Consider the following 19,942-nt stretch of genomic DNA (forward strand, 5'->3'; position numbering starts at 1 on the left):
CACTTGGATGATGATAGCTTCATCCCTCTAATATATCATTGTGATCTCCCCCTTGAAATAAATAAGTAACCTGATCACTTTGGAACCATGTAAATGTCAATTCCCCATCAATCATTCAAGGAACAGTTTTTATAGCAATTGGTTCTCATTTGTACTCATTAAATACTGTGCATACTCAAAAAGTATTGTTTAATGTGTGAATAAATGCCAGAGATAACTGTGGATGGATTTTTCATTTTCTATTATCTTTTCACTTATCTGATTTGAAAGGCAGACAGACAGAATATACAGAAATCTCCTATCTTCTGGTTCACTCCCCAAATGCCCACAATAGCCAGGGCTGGACCAGACCGAAATCATGAGAAAACTCAACCCAGGTCTCCACGTGGATAGCAGGGACTCAAGAACTTGAGTTATCCCCTGCTGCTTCCCAGGGTACACATTGCAGGAAGCTGGAATGGAGAGCAGAGCTGGATGGACTTCAAACCCAGGCACTCTAATATGCAATGCACACAACTCAAGCTGCCGCTCACCCACTGCACCAAATGCCCACCCCGTCCATTCTCTTTACCTCCGCTGTAGGTGTTGCATCCCAGATGGCCTTTGGAGGCTAAGATTGGTCTATAGAAATCAAAGATTTCCAAACAACTGTGTATCCCAAGATAGTGCTTGGACCCTTTTCATACCATTATCATGTAAATTTTAGATCTTGTGTTGCTGCTCTCCTTTAAAATTAACCCAGAAACTGCTTGGGGAAACATAACCTTTCTTGGGTATCAGTTTACAAAACAACTTCGCATTGTCTTTCATTTGTTTGGTTAATTCATTCCAAAGTGCTTGCTGTTCTTGGTTGTAATTTGTCACATCTAAGTAGATCTTGCTGTTTCTTGGGTCAGAAAGGAAGATGGACCAGTGTTACCTGTGAGACATTTTATCTACAAAAATGTCACTGACCTTTTAGGGCATCAAACGTCTTTTTCATTCCCACAGTATCCCTGAATCCAAGACCCAAAAAGAAACTAGTCCCTCTTCCACTACTCCCTATACCAGGAAATATTACTGCCCACTCACTTATTCAGACTGAAATCCAAGATTCATTAGACCCAAACTTTTACAAAAATTAACATAATCTGTATGACCAACTTCTCCATTCTCCTGAATCTCCACTCTTCTGAAACCTAGTGCTTGGATCATCACTAGACTTCTTTTGCTACTTCAAATGACTCTTTTCTTGCCTCCTGAGCTTCACAAATACTTTATCCCCATTTCCCACCAAGCATCAAAGTCTCCTAACTAACCATTCCTCAAATGTTAAGATCTCAGTTAAATGTCATCAGGAAGATTTTTCCCTTTCTTCATCCTACTGTGTTGTACTTAGTTATTTAAAATCTGCCTTCTCTTTTATCCTAAAATATTCAAGAAAACTACAACTATATTTGTCTTATTTGTTTCCTTATCCCATCAAAGAGTCTAAAGAACATAATAGACTTGCTGTACTTCCATATTTTGTGCAGCCCATCTATAGATTTCATGATTAACAGTAGAAAAAACATCTCTGAAAATATCTTAAGCTGTTCAGAATATAGTAGTAATTATAGAATTGTTCATTTTATTTGTTATTCCCCGAGAAGCCCAAATTGCAATTCCTTCCAAAAAACAAAGCTGTCAAATGCTCCTAATTCAGCCTCCCCCCTCCAAGTTTTATGAAGAAAATGATGATTAATAATACTTACCTGGTAAGGTAGCTAGGAAAAATAAAGTTGACATATTACATATGTCTAGCATGGAAACGGCACTCAATGCATGGTAGCAATTACTAAAGAATAAAATAATAGGTACATATCAGAGTGTGTGTGTGTATGCATGTGTATGTGTGTGTGTGCATGCGTGCTGAACTCTGTCAAAACAATTGTTGTAAAATGATGACACTGGTTAATTTCTTTTTTTAAAGATTTACTTTATTTATTTAAAAGACAGAGTTAGAGAGGTAGAGACAGAGAGGTCTTTCATCCGCTGGTTCACTCCCCAGATGGCTGAAAAGGCTGGAGCTGCGCAGATCCAAAGCCAGGACCAGGAGCTTCTTCCGGGTCCCCCATGTGGGTGCAGGGGCCCAAGGACTTGGGCCATTTTCCACTGCCTTCCCAGGCCATAGCAGAGAGCTGGATCAGGAGAGGAGCAGGGGGCTGGTGCCATGGCTCACTTGGTTAATCCTCCGCCCGTGGTGCCAGCATCCCATATGGGAGCCAGGTTCTAGTCTCGGTTGCTCCTCTTCCAGTCCTCCTGCGAGACCAGGAGGAAGCACCTGGCTCCTGGCTTCAGATCAGTGCAGCCCCGGCCATAGCAGCCATTTGGGGGGTGAACCAACAGAAGAAAGACCTTTCTCTCTGTCTCTCTCTCTCTCACTGTCTAACTCTATCTGTGAAAGAAAGAGAGAAAGAAAGAAAGAGAGAAAGAGAGAAAGAGAGAAAGAGAGAGAGAAAGAGAGAGAGAAAGAGAGAAAGAGAGAGAGAAAGAGAGAGAGAAAGAGAGAAAGAGAGAAAGAGAGAAAGAGAGAGAGAGAGAGAGAGAGAGAAAGAAAGAAAGAGAGAAAGAGAGAAAGAGAGAAAGAGAGAAAGAGAGAAAGAGAGAAAGAGAGAAAGAGAGAAAGAGAGAAAGAGAGAAAGAGAGAAAGAGAGAAAGAAAGAAAGAAAGAAAGAAAGAAAGAAAGAAAGAAAGAAAGAAAGAAAGAAAGAAAGAAAGAAAGAAAAGAGGAGCAGCCGGGACTAGAACTGGTGCCCATATGGGATGCCAGTGCTTCCGGCCAGGGTGTTAACCCACTGCGCTATAGCGCTGGCCCTGACACTGGTTAGTTTTCCTAAGACAGTCTAATATGTGGAGTTATACACCTGGAAGAATATTCTGAGATCTGAAAAGTCCTTGGAAAGCAGTAGACTGGCAGAATAATCATCCCAAGTACAAGTGTTATATTTCAAAGTTAGGAATCTTAATCTGGATCCATAAAACCCTAAAGGATCTGTGCATGGATTTCAAAGTGTCTATGACCTCCTTAAAAATGCATATGGGGCAGGTGTTTGGTGTAGCAGTTGTAACAACAGCAGGGACTCTCACATCTCATATCAGAGTGCCTGGTCAAGTTCTGGCTCTTCCATTTCCAATCCAGTTTCCTGCTTATGTGCATCCTAGGAGTCAGTAATCAATGACTCAAGTACTTGCACCCCTGCCACCTCTGTAAGAGACCAGCATTGATTTCTGGGCTCCTGGCTTTGCCCTAACCCAGCCGTGGCTATTAACAGACATGTGGGAGTAAACCAGAAGATGTAAGATACCTCTATCTCGCCCTCTCTCTCTTTGATTTTTCTTTCTTTCTCTCCCTTTCAAATAAATAAATATTTTAAATGAATGCAAAGCTTTGAGTGGGTGTGCATGTGTTTGTGTCTGTGTACTATTCTGGGGAAATGGTCTATAGCTTTCAATTACTTCTCCGCTGGGCTCTGAGCAAGAAAAAGTTAAGAACTGCTGCCTATTTCTTCAGGAAATCTGGTGCTCTGGCAAAAATGAAAATGTTGACAATGTGATCGCTGTGTCATCTGGCTGGCCAAAGCAATGTTTTCTGTTAAAGCAGAGTAGAAGTCTTGGGGCCAAAATGATCTCAACTAAATGGTTCTTCTACATTATGTTTCCATCTGCCCAGCATGTGAGCCATTAACACATGCTTCCTGTTGATGATTTTCATATCCTTATTTGTAAGGAAATTGCACTGAGACCAGTTCAAAAGAATAATTTATCTAATGTATTAGAAAATAAAATAAATGAACTCTTTATATACACTAATAATTTTATGTTGCTAAAGAGTGACTATTTATGGGAGATAAAGCATACACTGACTAAGATGTCATCTACTAGTTTCCATAATATATATATTTCTATTCTAGTCCAAAAAACAGCAAGTCTCAGCCATGTGTTGAAATAATTTATTTCAACACTTAATGCATCATCTTTCCTGTATTTCCACATGTTGTGTCATAAGCATTTGACCTCAACCCATTGTTAAATATTTAATAGTACTGTTGGATAAACAATACAAAGTATTGTTTACTTTTGAATGTGCCATTTACATGAAAAAACTAAGCCAATACATGCTATAAAAGGTACACATTTAGGTTGTGATACTAACCCTCCTGGAAGACAGAAAATGAAATATAGGGGGAAGCAAACTACAGAGAGGATGAAATGAATCAGGAACAGCAATGACAACTGAACAGATGCCATAACTCTCCAATAAAGAATAAAGGCAGAGAGAAACTGCCACCCAAGGGCTGGCATAATAGAAAATGCATGTTTCCACCTCTCAAAACTTCAGCACAATAATGAATTGATTTGAGTAGGAGTCTATTTATAGGAAAATGATTAAATACTATTCCACAAATCAACCAATAAAGGGTCATTTTTGACTCTCCCTGAGTTTAAACCTCAGCGTGGCAGAGTTGTATTCACTGAAAGGAGCAACTATGGTACAAAAGAAACATGGAAAGAATGCATGCAACAAATTTTGGTGAGTTAACACACCATTCCTGGAAAAAATGCTCTATTTATGTTCTTTTGGATTTATCATATCCACTTAGTCTTAGGGATTATGAGGAAAAATAACAGCCTGTACCAAGGAATCTTTATAACCCATTGAGTTTCTTGGAGATGCTGAACTGAAAACTGTATATAATATCCTACTTCAACATATGTTTTCCAATGACAATGAAAATACAAAATGGATCCACAAGCCATAGTTGATATAAATTAAACTTAAGTAAATGAAAAGATACACCATGTTCACAGTTTTGAAGTCTCAATAGTGTCAACATATCAATTCTCCTCCAAATCGATCTATCCTGATCATAATACCAAGCTTTAACCTTTTTTTTTTTTTTTGAAGCCAATAAAGAGATTCTAAACATTATTTGGAGATGCAGCTAGGATATCCAAAGTGACCTTGAAAAAGAAGAACAAAGTTGTAGGAATTATAACATCTGGTACACTTAACTATAATGTCACAGTGATCTAGATAGTGTGGTACTATCTAGGGTGGCTTAAGATCAACAAATAGATCAACGGAATAGAGCAGACAGCTCAGAAATAGGTCCACACTTATGAGATTATTTAATTTTTCTCTTCATTTTATTTAAAAGGCATGGAGAAAGCAAACAAGAGATTTTCCTATCATTGCTTCACTCGCCAAATGCCTACAACAGTGAGCCAGGAGCTAAGAACTCTATCCAGCTCCCAAATGGCTGGCAGTGACCTAAGTACTTGAGTCATCATCTGCTGCCTCCAAAGATATGCATTGGCAGGAAGCAGGATCATAAACGGAGGAACCTGGACTTGAATCAGGCACTCCAATATAGAATGCAGACATCCAAGAGATGACTTAACCACTGCACCAAATGCCTCCCACTCCCCATTTGATTTTTTACAAAGTTACAAAAGCAAGATACAAAATGGATTTGGAACAAATGTTACTTTGAGTAACAATGACTATGGTAGCCTATTCTGCTACTATAACAAATACCTTGGACTTAGTAGTTTATAAACAGAAATGTCTTGCTCACAGCTAGGAAGTCTAAAACCAAGGCACCTGGTAAGGCAGCTTCTCTGCTTCCAAGGTAGTACCTTGTTATGTCCTCCTTACTGGAAGAAGGGTGACGTGCCAAAGCAGAAGTGCTGGCATTGTGTCACCATAGGTTAAGCCACTCCTTGGGACACCATATGGGAGGTCCTGGAACCAAGACCTTCTTCTGTTTCCCATCCAGCTTTCTACTCATGTGTGCTAGAGATAGCAGATAACAACCCAAGTCCTTGGGTTCCTGCCACCTATACGGGAGATTCAAATGGAGTTCCTGACTCCTACCTCCAGCCTGGCCCAGCTCCAGCATTGTGGGGATTTGGGGAGTGAACCAGTGGATGGAAGATCTCTCTCTCCCTCTTTTTTTCTCTTTCTTTGCCACTCTGCATTTCAAATAAAGAAATGAAGAAAGAAAATAAAGCGGATAAAACTGCTAGGAGCCAGAGTTGTGGCACAGCCCATTAAACTACAGCTTGGAGGGTCCAGCACTGTGATATAGCCAGTAAAGCCACCGTCTGCAGTGTCAGCCTCCCATATAGGCACCGGTTTGAGTCCCATTTGCTCCACTTCTGATCCAGCTCTCTGCTGTGGCCTGGGAGAGCAGGAGAAGCCCCTGCACCCACATGGAAGATCCTGAGGTAGCTCCTGGCTCCTGACTTCGGATCAGCACAGCTCTGGACATTGCAGCCAATTGGGGGTGAAATCAGTGGGTGGGAGATCTCTCTCTCTCTCTCTCTCTCTCTGCCTCTCCTTCTTTCTCTTTGTGTAACTCTTGACTTTCAAATAAATAAATAAATCTTTTAAAAAATAAACCACAACTTGGAACAGTCCCATCCCACATCAAGAATGCCTGGGATATTGAGTTCCTCCTCTACCTTTCAATCCAGCTCCCTATTTTTTAAAAAAGATTTATTTGAAAGGCAGAGTCACAGAGAGGCAGAGGTAGAGAGAAAGAGAGAGAGGTCTTCCATCTGTTGGTTCACTCCCCAGATGGCCACAATGGCCAGAGCTGTGCCAATCCGAAGCCAGGATCCAGGAGCTTCTTCTGGGTCTCTCACATGGGTATAGAGATCTAAGGACTTGGGCCATTTTCTACTGCTTTCCCAGGCCGTAGCAGAGAGTTGAGTGGGAAATGGAACAGCCAGGACTTGAACCGGCACCCATATGGGATGCCTGCACTGCAGATTGAAGCTTTAACCCACTGCACCACATCGCCAGCCCCCCAGCTCCCTATTAAAGGAACAAGCATTCATTCTCTCCTCCCCCCCCCCCGCCCCCTGCTCTCATTAATAAATACGCAATTAGCCGACGCCTTGGCTCACTAGGCTAATCCTCCGCCTTGCGGCGCTGGCACACCGGGTTCTAGTCCCGGTCAGGGTACCGGATTCTGTCCCGGTTGCTCCTCTTCCAGGCCAGCTCTCTGCTATGGCCAGGGAGTGCAGTGGAGGATGGCCCAAGTACTTGGGCCCTGCACCCCATGGGATACCAGGATAAGTACCTGGCTCCTGCCATTGGATCAAGAGCGGTGCGCTGGCCACAGCACGCCAGCCGCAGCGGCCATTGGAGGGTGAACCAACGGCAAAAGAAGACCTTTCTCTCTGTCTCTCTCTCTCACTGTCCACTCTGCCTGTCAAAAATAAATAAATAAATATGCAATTAAAAATGAGAGTGAGAGGCTCTATTGCATAGTAGGTTAATCCTCCACCAGCATCCCATATGGGCACCGGTTTGTGTCCTGGCTGCTCCTCTTCAGATCCAGCTCTCTGCTATGGCCTGGGAAAGCAGTGGAAGATGGCCCAAGAGCTGGGTCCCTGCACCCGCATGGAAGACCCAGAAGAAGCTCCTGGCTCCTGGTTTCAGATTGGCCCAGTTCTGGCCATTGAGGCCATTTGGGAAATGAACTAGCAGATGGAAGAACTTTCTCTCTGTCTCTCCCCCTCACTGTCTGTAACTCTACCTCTCAAATAAATAAAATCTTAAAAAAAAAAAAAGAAACATGATCAAAAGCAACTGTACCAACTAATGATTGCAACAATGAATAGACAAACAGTAAAGAATTAGTTAAGTGTTCAAACCATTGCTACTCTATGGAAAACTAAAATGAGGCAGCAGAAAGCCAAATATACAAAAGTAACAACAGCGCAGCAACCCTCCTTCAAACAGTGAATAATCCAGAAAGGTGGCCTTTACTTTGATTGACACGTTGTTTTGAACATGAAGTGAGGAAACAGAAGAGCAAACAGGGGTTGGCCCCTTCACACTTCCCACGCAGAAGAAAGTGTAAGTGGAACCTGGGTTTAAACGCCAAAGGTCACACTTTGATATTTTCAGTCATACCCAAATATAGGAATCATCTGTATTGGGACCTATGATACTTCAGAACTTTCTATTAATCCAATGTAACTTTCCTATCCTGAGGCATAATTTGACTTGTTTACTAAGGTTTATTTTAATAGCTTAATCAGGTTGAACTTGAATACGCTGACACGGCTGGTTAAGTGAGTATGTACCACATCTTTCAGTTGACTCCTAGACACTCAAAATATTTCTAAAATTGGAAGAGAAAATGAGGCAACAAAAATGTCACACAGAAATAGGTAGTATCAAAAAGAAAACACTATGAGTGCATGACACTACATAATACCAAAGCAACAGTGAAAAGAGAAAATTTCAAATAATCAACTAATTGTTATCTCAGTACCATATTAAAAAACATATTTTGAATGATTTTTTTAAATCAACTGGCAGTTTTAACATATTGAGCAAACACCATTTTTATGTACTCACATTTCTTTTCAATTCTGCCAATACAGAACTAGCAGCCTCCAACCCCCACTCAAATCCTTATTGTATCCTATGAAGTTGCACAACGCCCAAGAGCGTGACGCACTAAGCAACTGTTTTTGTACCTAGAAGGACAAAACCTGATTTTAAAACCCTTTCAGTCTATTTCTCAAATGCTTAATTTCTGCTGTCTAATTAAGATAGACCATTTGCATTTGAACACTTATTTTACAAAACACCTAACTTTAAAAAAGAAAACTTGACTTTTAACATTTTTAAGGCAAAAAGTAAAAGCTGCTTCGTTCATGACTTTCAAATGGTTCATGCATAACCTCAGCCCACTCCCTCCATATTTCTCTTAGGACTGAAATTTAACCAGGTCAGTTCTGGACTTAAACAACAATTCCGTGTGAGTTCAAATAGCTACCTGGGGAGTTAGATTGAATCATTTGCTAAACTCTAATATTTTAAATTTATAAACTTCAGAAGGAAGATAGCTTTTGAAGCTGACAAAAAACAATCAGAGAACAGTAGTCTTTTTGTGTGCTGCCCAGAAACTCAGTTACAAAGTGGTCCTATTGTGTTTCTCATAATTTACATTCACTTTTTTGGCAGACCAGAAAGGAAAAAAATAAGAAGTCAAATTTGGAGGCATACAATAAAAATGAAAAACAGCATTTTTATTTTAAAATGTCCCTTTGACATTTAGATATCTACAACCCCAATATTTAACATTTCCAGGCAAGAAGACAGCACAAGAAGCCACAGCTGTTTCTCTGTGACGTCACTGAACAGGTGTGGTACCATTTCATTCCACAGAAATTGGCTGGATCTCTGGCTGATGCCCACAGGAGGCCCATATGGAACCATTGTAGACACAGGTCTTGTCTCTTTCAAGATGGCCCACGAGGGAAAAAAAAAAAAAAAAGATGACACGGATCCTGGTGCCTGAACTGTGCAGATGGGAGTAGACATTCTCCCAAACAGATCAATACTATCCAAGGTGCAGTTGAAAAACAGGATGAGCTTGTCTCGTTAAACAAACACCAAGCGGCTTATTCACAGGGCAAAAGAAACCCTGCACTCCTGTTTTCCACAGTGTGTTTGCCAGTGACCTCAGCCCTGACCTGCACGCCTTCCCTGTCTGTGGTGGGAAGCAGTCTTGCCTTGGGTCTTCCTCTGGCACTAGAGGACTCCCAAAAAAGTTGGTGTTTCTTTTATAGCGAGAGCTACTGTGTCTGCTTTGGCCTGGCCAAGACAATTACGCGATGCACAAACTGATCAATGTGGTTGATTTAGTTCAATGACTGGTCTTGAGCATTTGACATTGCACAGACAAGAAATGAAACAGATAGCATTTTTACATATCACCCAATCATACTGGAATGATGTGGCTGTATCTTGGATCAAATTAATTTAGAATATTTCTTATGACACCAATCGTTTCTATCTACCAAAACTAAAGTAACTGGATAAACCAAGTACTTTTACTCCAATGACCAGGTAAATATCTTTACGAAGTCCAAAAAAACTGCTTCTATTCCCATTTTCATCTTGCCACCTAGCCCCTCCCCCCTAAAAAAGCAGTATTTGTGTAGACATGTACAATCTTTCTGTAACAACTCTTTATATGTGTATGTATATACGTAAATGGAGAACTAAATCTGATAAGAACACCCAAGTTACATCAGTATCTTCACTGCTTAGGTTTATAATAGATGGGGAAATTATTATGATCTTTAAAGCGATCTTCCCAAAAGTCCTGAAAAATCAGCTGTGAATTAAAATGTGACCTTATATTCCTCTAGGCAGGAAGACTTGATACACAAGTGGACACGTGTAAAATGGAAACGTTTTCTATAGCCGCTGTGTGGAAAGTCTAAGAAAAAGAGCCCAGCTTCCAGGGGTCACTGGCTGATTCAAGATCAATATGTTGATTTAAACGTAGGACAAATATAAAATCCTGTAATGATGCGAGGGTCTTAAAAACGTTTTAGTGGCTCTTGGTAGCAAAGCCACGGAGGCAGGATTCCGTTAACCTGCTTCAAACAAAAGCTGCTTCTCTCGCTGCCACTGACAGACAAATCTGTGCAGAAGGAGGAAAAAGTAACAATACTTGTTAGCGCCTCTCTTTCCTTGAAGTTTTCCCAGGGAGGAAAAGTACAGGAGGGGAGAAGACTAACTCTCCCTGCAGCACAGCAGCGTGCAAGCCCTCTCTCCACCTCTGTGAATAAAGGAGAAATAAATTCAACTTTGGAACTCTGCCATGGAGTGGCGGCTCCTGCAAAGGGGGCAGTTTGCTATTAATTGTTAATGTCGTCTGCCATTAGAGGGCACTAAACAACTCTACATTAATGCGTTGGAGGGAAGCGAGACAAGGAGCCGGGAAAAGAAAGAAGGGAGGGAGACGAGGGAGGGAGGGCATGGGCAGAGTCGGGGAGAGGGAGGGAAAGAGAGGAGAGAGGGACGAGGGGCGGCAGGCGTAGGAGGACCGGGGAGGAAAGGGAGGGGACGGGGCGGGGGGGAGGGGGGGGCGGGACGGACAGACAGACAGACTGGGAAACACAGCCAAACTGAATCTGGGCAGATTAAAAAGGACGTGCAGCTCCAGCGCCGTCTGAAGTGCGCCGAGAGCCAGCCTCCCCCGACCGCCGCGCCCCTCCCTCGCGTGCTCACGACGGTAATTATAAAGCGAGAGGCGGCGGCGGCGGCGGCGGTGGCGGCGGCGGCGGCGGCGGCGGCGGCGGCGGCGAGGTCACCGTTTTTACCAGCCTGCTGCACCGAAAGCGCGCGGTGCAGGTGCGGCGGCCGCGGGGCTTTGTGATTCATGCGCCCACTTTCAAAGGGGGGCTCGGGCCCGTCTGAGAGGCACCCAAACAACTGTCTTCTAATATTAGCACGGCTGTACTTCGGGATCTATTATAGTCTGTCCAGACAGATCCCATTGTAATGGGATCTTTTATTAAAAGATTAGCACTATCTCCTGCAGTTGGTGGAAAAAAATCTGTTATCACTGAGTTATTTGCAGTTGTGGAGGGGGTGGGAGGGGGGTGACGGAAGATGGGGGTGGGAGGGCCTGGGGAGGACTGGGGGAGGGGGGCGAAGGAGGGGCGGGTTTGAAATCCGTAGAACAAATCCCAGTGACCTGCGAATGTCCAAGAATTTTGTCTGCATACTTCGCTGTCTGTTGTCCTACGGGCTGGAGAAGCGAAATGAATAGCAATTTAAAAGGCAGCTTTGGAATAAACAATATAGCCTTTTCCGTGAAGTAATCGCTTTATATAAAAGGAAATATCGCCTCCTCAGTTTCATTCAGCGGTGCCAAAAATGTTATAAATGAGAGACCCGCCAACTTCCAGTGAAGAATGCCAGGCACTGTACTTAATAAACTGAGGCTACAGAAGTTCATTATCGATGTTGCAATCTTTTTTTATTCGCGGGGGGGGGGGGGGAGGGAGAGAGAGAGGAGAGAGAGAGAGAGAGAGAGAGAGAGAGAGAGAGAGAGAGAGAGAGAGAGAGAGAGAGAGAGAGAGAGAATCGAGTCTGGAGCCGAGCTGGAGACGAGAGAGACAGAGACGCACAGGACAGAAACTAGGGGAGTCGCCGAGCGGGGAGGAGGGGGCAGACCGCCTACGTCGGCGCCCCCGCTCGGGGCTCCGACTCCAGACGCCCGGGAAGTGAAAGGGGAGAGAGAAGAAAAGGGACAGGGCGAGACTGCACCGGGGGGGAGGCCGCGTCTGAGGTGTTAAACATTTTTGTTTGCTACTCGTGGAGACCCGGGGCTTGCGTCTCCGCGCTGCTCCGCCAGGGTGGAAGGTGCCGGGGCCGGGGTTCCCAGCGACCCCTCAGGGCCGAGAGCCGCCGCCGCCGCCAAGTCCAGCACGCACAGACCCAGACACAAAACCTCCCGCCGGGTCCCCCGCGCCCAGGCTGTACGGGAGGCTGGCAGGGTCCGACCCCACCCTGAGCGAGCGAGGGCTCTCCAGCAGCCCGCGGCTCTCCCGGCGTCTGCAAAGTCTTTTGCCAGAGCCGAGGAGCGGAGAAGCAGCGGCGCGGAGACCAAGTGCCGGCTTCCCCGCTCGGCCCGCCGCCCGCTCCAGCGCCCCGCGGCGCACACCCGCACACACACACACACACACACATACACATACACACGCACGCACGCACACACGCCACCCCGGGCGCGGCGCGCTGCCCGCAAGCGGCGGCGTGCAGGACATGAAGTGGGTGTTCTTCCCCGCTCCCCACCCCCGAGCGTCGCCCCCACCCCCCGCCCCGGCCGCCTGCCCCCTCCCTCCCGCTCCTACGCAAATAAGAACTCGGCGATTCCCCTCCTGCCGCTTTGATTTCGGGCACCTCCGACAGATAACTGGGAAGGGTTTCCAGAAGGTGGGAAATGTCACCTGATTCACAGTGAACTTTTAAAAGCTCCCCACCCCCAAGGAGCCGCGCACACCCTCGCTCGAGGCCGCCCTCCCACAGCCCCACACACTGGGAGACCGCCCACCGCAAACCGCGGAGACCCCCGTCTAGATTTAAAGCGCGGCTGCGCCCGGCTTCTGACGTCCATTGAATCGCGCGGGCGGCCGGCTGTGAGCGCGGGGCTGCGCCCGGATCTCTGCGCCCTCCGCCGCTCGCCTCCGAGACGCGCGCCGCTCGCACCAGCCGCCCCGCCGCCGCGCCCGCTCCCCGCGCCGCCGCGCTCCTCGCCCCGCGCCTGCCCCCAGGATGGTCCGCGCCAGGCACCAGCCCGGCGGGCTTTGCCTCTTGCTGCTGCTGCTCTGCCAGTTCATGGAGGACCGCAGCGCCCAGGGTAAGCGAGGGGAGGGGGGGATGCGCTGGGCAGGCTGGGCTGAGGGCAGGGGGCTCTACTTTTCCGTGGTCTGTTCGCCCCAACGCTGCTCTTGGAAGATGTTGGACCAAGTTAGCGACTCCGCGATGGAGAGCAGTGGGGAAACACCAAGGCAGTGACACTTTGGGACCGGCAGCGGAGTTGGGAGCTCGGCTCTCCTTTAAAAGGAAAAGGAGCAGGCTGGAGTCTGCCTCAGTATTAGGGTTAGATGCTCCGAGTTCTGGCCGGGATGACTTGAGATGGTATCTCCGGGGTTGGGGACCAGCATCAGTAGTAGCCTGCGGATTTCGGCCGCCCGGTTTGCAGTCTAACCTCTGTGCCTCCCACGTCTTTTGGAGACTTTTTACAATGACCTGGGGCTGCGGAGACACTGAATTTTCTCCGGTGGCTTGGGGGACGTGGTTTCAGAAAGTTTGCCCAAACTTGGAAATGTGGGTGCTGAAAATTTTCGAGGGAAGTAGCTTTCTGCCTAATGGATGCTTCTTCCAAACCCCCTCCCCCAACCCCGCAAAAAAAAAAAAAAAAAAGTCAAATTATTACCCGGGAGTGTTGTGAGTTACTTTACAGGTTTTTTTTTTCCCTCTTCTTTGCTTCATTCCTCGGACTGTTAACTTTTTGTAAAACAGCGAGCAGCCCACAACTGATTTAAATGCTAAGCTGTATCAAGAGTAAATCTCTTAAGTTTGTCTTGTAAAAATAGCTGTTTCTTTCCATTAGTCTTGGGCAGAATTTTTAAAATAATACTAGCAGCCTGTGGTCCAGTTATTGTTAAAGTCTTACTTCCTGACCCAAATCTGGGTGTTAAAAGAGGGGAAGGGGGAGAGATTCCTTGCACAGGTTTCTTCGTGCTAGGTGGGAGCTAGGTGTACGGAGCCGGGACCCGGCAGGACGCTCGCCCCGGGCCGAGGTGCCCTGCCCGCGTGAGCGTGAACGTTTCCAGGGTGTGAGCGACCCCGCCGTCTGCACCGCCCTGCGCCCGGCTGCCCGCGTCCAGGGACGTGGGCGCCAGGGAAAGCAGCCCTCGGAGATTTCGAAAGCTCCCGGTGGCCGCGGGCGTGCTCAGGGGCGGCGGATTGCAAAACGGGCCCGTCGGGCGGGCTGCGCCTCGAGGCCGCGCGGGGCAGCTCCGGATTGCTTTTTTGCTTTCATTTTTCGCAAGTGCCTTTTTGCTTGATCTGTTCCTGCGCGTGCGTGCGTGTGTGTGTGTGTGTGTGTGTGTGTGTCTCCTTCTCCTCTCTCTCCCTCTCCTCTCCCGTTCTCTCACTTTCTTAACCCCTGTCACAAATAATTCCCGTGCCGCCTACATGAAACCAACATGTAAAAACATCCGTCGCATCCTGTTTTTGTCAGGTTCTTTAATCTGCCCTTCGAGTCGCTGCAGGTTATGAAATGGGACGAATAAAAGTAAACAGTCTAGTAAAAGTCAATGCAAGCTGCACGTGTTGTGTCTGGGTCACTGGTTAACTGACATTGATATGGCTGGGGCGCTCTGGCTTCTGCCTCGCCCTGCCTCCCCTTGTCTGCCCCCCACCTCTGGGATCAGGGCTTCCCCCCCTCCTTCCCAACCCCTCCACCCCCTCCTATTTATTTGCCGCGCGTCTCCCCCGCCGCGCGCCCTGCCCTCCCTGCACCACGCTCACCCCCTCCCTACGCCCGCCGTGTCGTCTGTGCTCGCTCGCCCGCCGCCTCCCTCTCCCCGTCCCCCGCCGCTCGCCGGCGCATCCACCTCCCACCCCCGACTCTTCACAGCTGGGAACTGCTGGCTCCGCCAAGCCAAGAACGGCCGCTGCCAGGTCCTGTACAAGACCGAGCTGAGCAAGGAGGAGTGCTGCAGCACGGGCCGCCTGAGCACCTCGTGGACCGAGGAGGACGTGAACGACAACACGCTCTTCAAGTGGATGATCTTCAACGGGGGCGCCCCCAACTGCATCCCCTGTAAAGGTGGGACTCTTCCTCCCCAACCTCAGACCCTCAGCAGAGGGCGTCTTACCCTGGGCTTCCTCACTACCTGCCTTGGGGGGGGGGGGGGGGACTGGAACCAGGAGAGCTGTGTGGGTGGGCTCCTCCTTCCTACGCCCAGCTCTGAGACGCCATTGGGAGCCATTCCTGCCTGTCACAACTCTACGCAAAACAGAGTCCGCGGAGGTCCCCGGACTTCTGAGCCACGTGTGGAGACAGATTTGGGTATGGGGCGCTGCCCCCCTCCAACCCACTAAAAGAGGGCCTGGGGGCTCCTGAGAACAAACTCAGAGCTACAGGATTGCACAAGGCACCAGCACGACCTCCGGGCTGACCTACGGACCGCCCGGCCCTGGTTGTAAGCCCTACCTCTTTCCAATCCATAGAAACGTGTGAGAACGTGGACTGTGGCCCCGGGAAGAAATGCCGGATGAACAAGAAGAACAAACCCCGCTGCGTGTGTGCCCCAGATTGTTCCAATATCACCTGGAAGGGTCCCGTCTGCGGGATGGACGGCAAAACCTACCGCAACGAATGTGCACTCCTCAAGGCCAGGTGCAAAGAGCAGCCGGAACTGGAAGTCCAGTACCAGGGCAAATGTAAAAGTAGGTCCCGCCCTTCCTGAGCAAGCCCTCAGCTCCCCTCCTCGGAGCTCTCTACCTACCGTAGACCCTCTGGAAGCCCCGTAGGGGATAGAGTAGTCCACAGGAAGAGCCTCATAGCGATGCTAGTGATAGCAGGTAAAGGAACTACTTTTGTAACTTGTGAAGACATAGTGAGAGTACTAAAGGGACCGACCTGGAGTCGTAGATTTTCTCTGGAAAACCACAGGACTCCCCAAGTGCCTTTTGAAACTGGATGCTTTAATTCCATAATTGCCTCCGTAACATCAACTGCTCACTCCTTGGGGGCCACAGGTGCCTATTAATGTGTGTTTCTCTCTGTGTTTCAGAGACCTGTCGGGATGTGTTCTGTCCAGGCAGCTCCACGTGTGTGGTGGACCAGACCAATAACGCCTACTGCGTGACCTGTAATCGGATTTGCCCTGAGCCTACCTCCCCGGAACAGTACCTCTGTGGGAACGATGGAGTCACCTACCCCAGCGCCTGCCACCTGAGGAAGGCCACCTGCCTGCTGGGCAGATCCATCGGACTGGCCTATGAGGGAAAGTGTATCAGTAGGTATTCTGAATGCAGGAAGGAAAAGCAGAGAAGGCAGGATCAAAAAGGCTGGCTCTCTGGTGGTAGCCGCTGGGTTGAGCAATAAAGAAGGCTGCGGGCCTCCCCAGGCACATGCTTTCACCAGAGGGCGAAATACTCCCTGCTTTGAGTAAACCCTCATGATCACAGCATTCATTCATTCCTCTCGGAAACTTGTTTTCTGGAAGCACTGACATCTATATTCAAATGCCTGCAAAGTGCAGGAAAAAATGTTCCATCTCAGAAAACTTCAAACTCTCAATTTTACACTTTTTTTTTTAAGTGCCAGACTTGCTGGAAGTGAAAAATAATTACTTAACAGTTCCTGAAATCTGTTGTCAGATTCTAGTAATTGATGGAACTCTTTTTTAAAAGACCCCACTTGTGGGAAATAATCAGACACACTTAATTCAAGGATATTCTGAAATCCTGTTCCCAAAAAAAATTTATTTTCATGCACTACTATTGTATGTTAGAAATGGGCTGGGGAGGGTGGGAGTGTGTGTGTGTGTGCGTGTGGGTGTGTGCACATTTCACTTTTATTATCAAGTATTTTTGTGTAACTTCTTCATTACCCTCCCCCGTAAGTAATAATACAAAAGTGATTTTTTTCTGTTTATTGATGGGATTAGAGAAAGAGAATGGGCAAGTCAGTTTACTCATCACAAACACATTATATCCTAGAAGCAAAGTCCTGTGAAGACATCCAGTGCACTGGTGGAAAAAAATGTTTATGGGATTTCAAAGTTGGCAGAGGCCGGTGTTCCCTCTGTGATGAGCTGTGCCCTGACAGTAAGTCCGACGAGCCTGTCTGCGCCAGTGACAACGCCACTTACGCCAGCGAGTGTGCCATGAAGGAGGCTGCCTGCTCCTCAGGTGTGCTGTTGGAAGTAAAGCACTCCGGATCTTGTAACTGTAAGTGTGGTTTTTAACCTTGCTGCAATTTAAGTCTCTCCCAGGCAAGCCCTGGGGAACGGACACTTAAAAAGCACGCAAACCTCCCCACGTGAGCCTATTTGTATTCCAGTTAGGCAGCTGCTGAATCTCACCAGCAATTCCGTGACCCACAAAAGATTCTCTGCAATGTTTCCTGGCTTTTAGGACTTTTAGGATGGTGATCATCAACAGGATGGCCTCTGAAAACCTATTTCCAGTTGTTTACCCATAATTCTTTTGCTTTAGTAATGTGCTTTGCTCTTTGCCTTATTAACACTTGAATCTAAACTAACTGCTTCAAAAGTTTCAGGTTTTTTTGTTGTTTTTGTTGTTGTTGTTTTTACCAAAGACAGATATCATATCACACATGGGCTGCTGCTTTTTGCAGTTGCCTCTACTAACTCTGATTAAGGACCCAAAGCAGTTATAACTAGAACACAAGAACGCTTTTTATCTAATTTCAGGAATCTGCCCGTAAAACCTGAGCCATTGATTCTTCAGAACTTTCTGCAGTTTTTGACTCCATAGATTATGTTTTTTTTTAATTAAACTTATTGCATAACAGCAGATGCCAAAAACAAAAAATAAAAGCATCTCACTGCAAGTCACTTAAAAACGCAACGCTGTAATATGGCTGTATCAGAGGGCTTTGAAAACATACACTGAGCTGCTTCTGCGCTGTTGTTGTCCATATTTAAACAACAGCTCCCCTGTATTCCCCCATCTAGCCATTTCGGAAGACACCGAGGAAGAGGAGGAAGATGAAGACCAGGACTACAGCTTTCCTATTTCTTCCATTCTAGAGTGGTAAATCTTCCACCAGTGTTCAGTGTTGGCATAGCCTATGAGCAAAAAAAAAAAAAAAAAAGAAAAAAAAAAGAAAGAAAGAAAGAAAAGAAAGAAAAGAAAAAATATATTGTCCATACTGTAAATAAGTGTATGCTTATTTATTTGGGGGGGAAACTATACATTAAAGACCTTTGTCCTAAAGCTCTCTCCCAGGCCACCTTGCTACTCATTGGACATGGAGAGGCGGTCATTTTGAGGTCTACTGGATGAGGCCCATAGTTGAGACTTGTAGACATTTATTTATACTGTGTCATGTTTTTATAATTTATACATACAATGTCTGGTTGACTGTACACCTTGTTTTTGAAGAAATTTATTCGTGAAAGGAAGAGCAGTTGTTATTTATTGTGAGGTCTCTTGCTTGTAAAGTAAAAGCTTTTTTTTTTCCTTGTAAACCATTTAAGTCCATTCCTTACTATTCACTCACTCATCTGTCTCCCTACATTTCACTGTTGTTAGACCCTTTTCCACTTTTAACAAACTTGCATGTCTGTTTCCGTCATGTTTATTTATTGGATTTTCTGCTGCCTGATCTGTACATACATGGTCCCTCGGGTTTTGTTTACAAGGAATCTTGACTGACCAAAAGGCATTATAACTCTGACTCAAATACAAGGTACAGAGGATGTGCATCTTTGCGGAAACTCCTAATTCAGTTCTCTTGTTAGGATGAAGATGTTTGAGAGAAAGGGGATGACAGTCGCTTTAGAATCCTAGTGATGTACTCTTATGATGTTAGAGATCCAAAGAAAAGGAGTGATGTGGGTATCAGGAGACTAAAGGAAGGTGGAGGCTACACATTCAGCTTCTGTTTGGTGTCTCCTTTAAACTAGCTGGCTGTACCTTTTAAATTAGCTCTTTTTCAACCAGTGTGTCACTCAAAGTTATATTGAAGCTTTATCAGTTCAAGTTTCTTGCTTTTCATAATACTTTTTTCTGATGCAATTTTATATTTTCAAACATGGCAAGTTAAATATAAATTCATTTAAATATATAGTTTTGTACTTTTCTACCATGTAAATGTGCAATGTATATAAAAGTTATAATGTGTATTTGTAAATAAATGATGAGTGAAAAAATAAAAAAATTTTAAAAAGCCAATAGCCTCAATTCCTGATGGTGCAAAAGTGGTTGTTTGGGCTTTTGGTAAAATTGTACATGGTAACATTTACTATGGATTACAGTGACTTTGAAAATAAGTGGCAAGGCCAACAGAAGCTTGGAATTTGGAATATAAAGGGATCTGAGGTGCAGTAACTCCTGTGTGGAGTCACACATGCATGTCATGAAACACACTGAGGAACATTCAAGATGTGGACCTCTCCCTGTGTTGAACCAAGCCTAAAGTTTTCTCTTTAAAGCAACCATCTTAGCTTAGTCTTTCTTATTTACAAGCTCACTGCCATCGGCAGGGGTACCCTATAACCTACTTTCCTTATTAAGTAAAGTGCACCTGTGGTGGGTGTGTGGCACAGCTCTTAAGTCACTATTTGGGATACCTACACACTGGATCAGGAGTGCCAGGAGTTCAAGTCTTGACTCTAGTCATTCGAGCTTCCTGCTAATTCTCATCCAGGAAGCAGCAGGAAATGGCTCAAGTATTTGAGTCCCTGCCATCCACATGGTGGATCCTCCTAGCTGTTGTACACATTTGAGAATTGAACCAGCAAATGGGAAATTTCTACCTCTTTGCCTTTCAAACAAGTAAAAAATTGTTTAAATAACGTGAATCTTAGATCTTTGCAAAAG

At 45.9% G+C, this 19,942-nt stretch overlaps 1 protein-coding gene across 4 annotated transcripts; it reads left to right on the forward strand.

The window, feature by feature from the left end:
• The first annotated feature begins 12,737 nt into the window (after positions 1-12,737).
• FST (follistatin) lies at positions 12,738-19,294 on the forward strand. Of its 4 annotated transcripts, none has more exons than XM_051853473.3 (6): positions 12,738-13,211; positions 15,000-15,191; positions 15,596-15,814; positions 16,162-16,386; positions 17,093-17,323; positions 17,809-19,294. In XM_051853473.3, coding segments are annotated over exons 1-6 (954 nt in total). In that variant the 5' UTR covers positions 12,738-13,126; the 3' UTR covers positions 17,811-19,294. The 4 variants fall into 4 exon arrangements, with proteins under 4 accessions (XP_051709433.1, XP_051709431.1, XP_069913002.1 ...); XM_051853471.3 differs by having other exon boundaries at positions 18,073-19,294; XM_070056901.2 differs by having other exon boundaries at positions 17,096-17,323.
• Positions 19,295-19,942: the final 648 nt, after the last annotated feature.

The sequence above is a fragment of the Oryctolagus cuniculus genome, chromosome 14 (assembly GCF_051225735.1).
Source record: "Oryctolagus cuniculus isolate XC-2025 breed Fujian yellow rabbit chromosome 14, ASM5122573v1, whole genome shotgun sequence".
NCBI classification, from domain to species: Eukaryota; Metazoa; Chordata; class Mammalia; order Lagomorpha; family Leporidae; genus Oryctolagus; species Oryctolagus cuniculus.

Coding starts and splice junctions, on each gene's coding strand:
- FST (XM_051853471.3), top strand. CDS start 13,127: ATGGTCCGCGCCAGGCACCAGCCCGGCGGGCTTTGCCTCTTGCTGCTG. Junction 15,815..16,161: donor GTACCAGGGCAAATGTAAAA/GTAGGTCCCGCC, acceptor TCTGTGTTTCAG/AGACCTGTCGGGATGTGTTC. Junction 17,324..18,072: donor GCACTCCGGATCTTGTAACT/GTAAGTGTGGTT, acceptor TCCCCCATCTAG/CCATTTCGGAAGACACCGAG.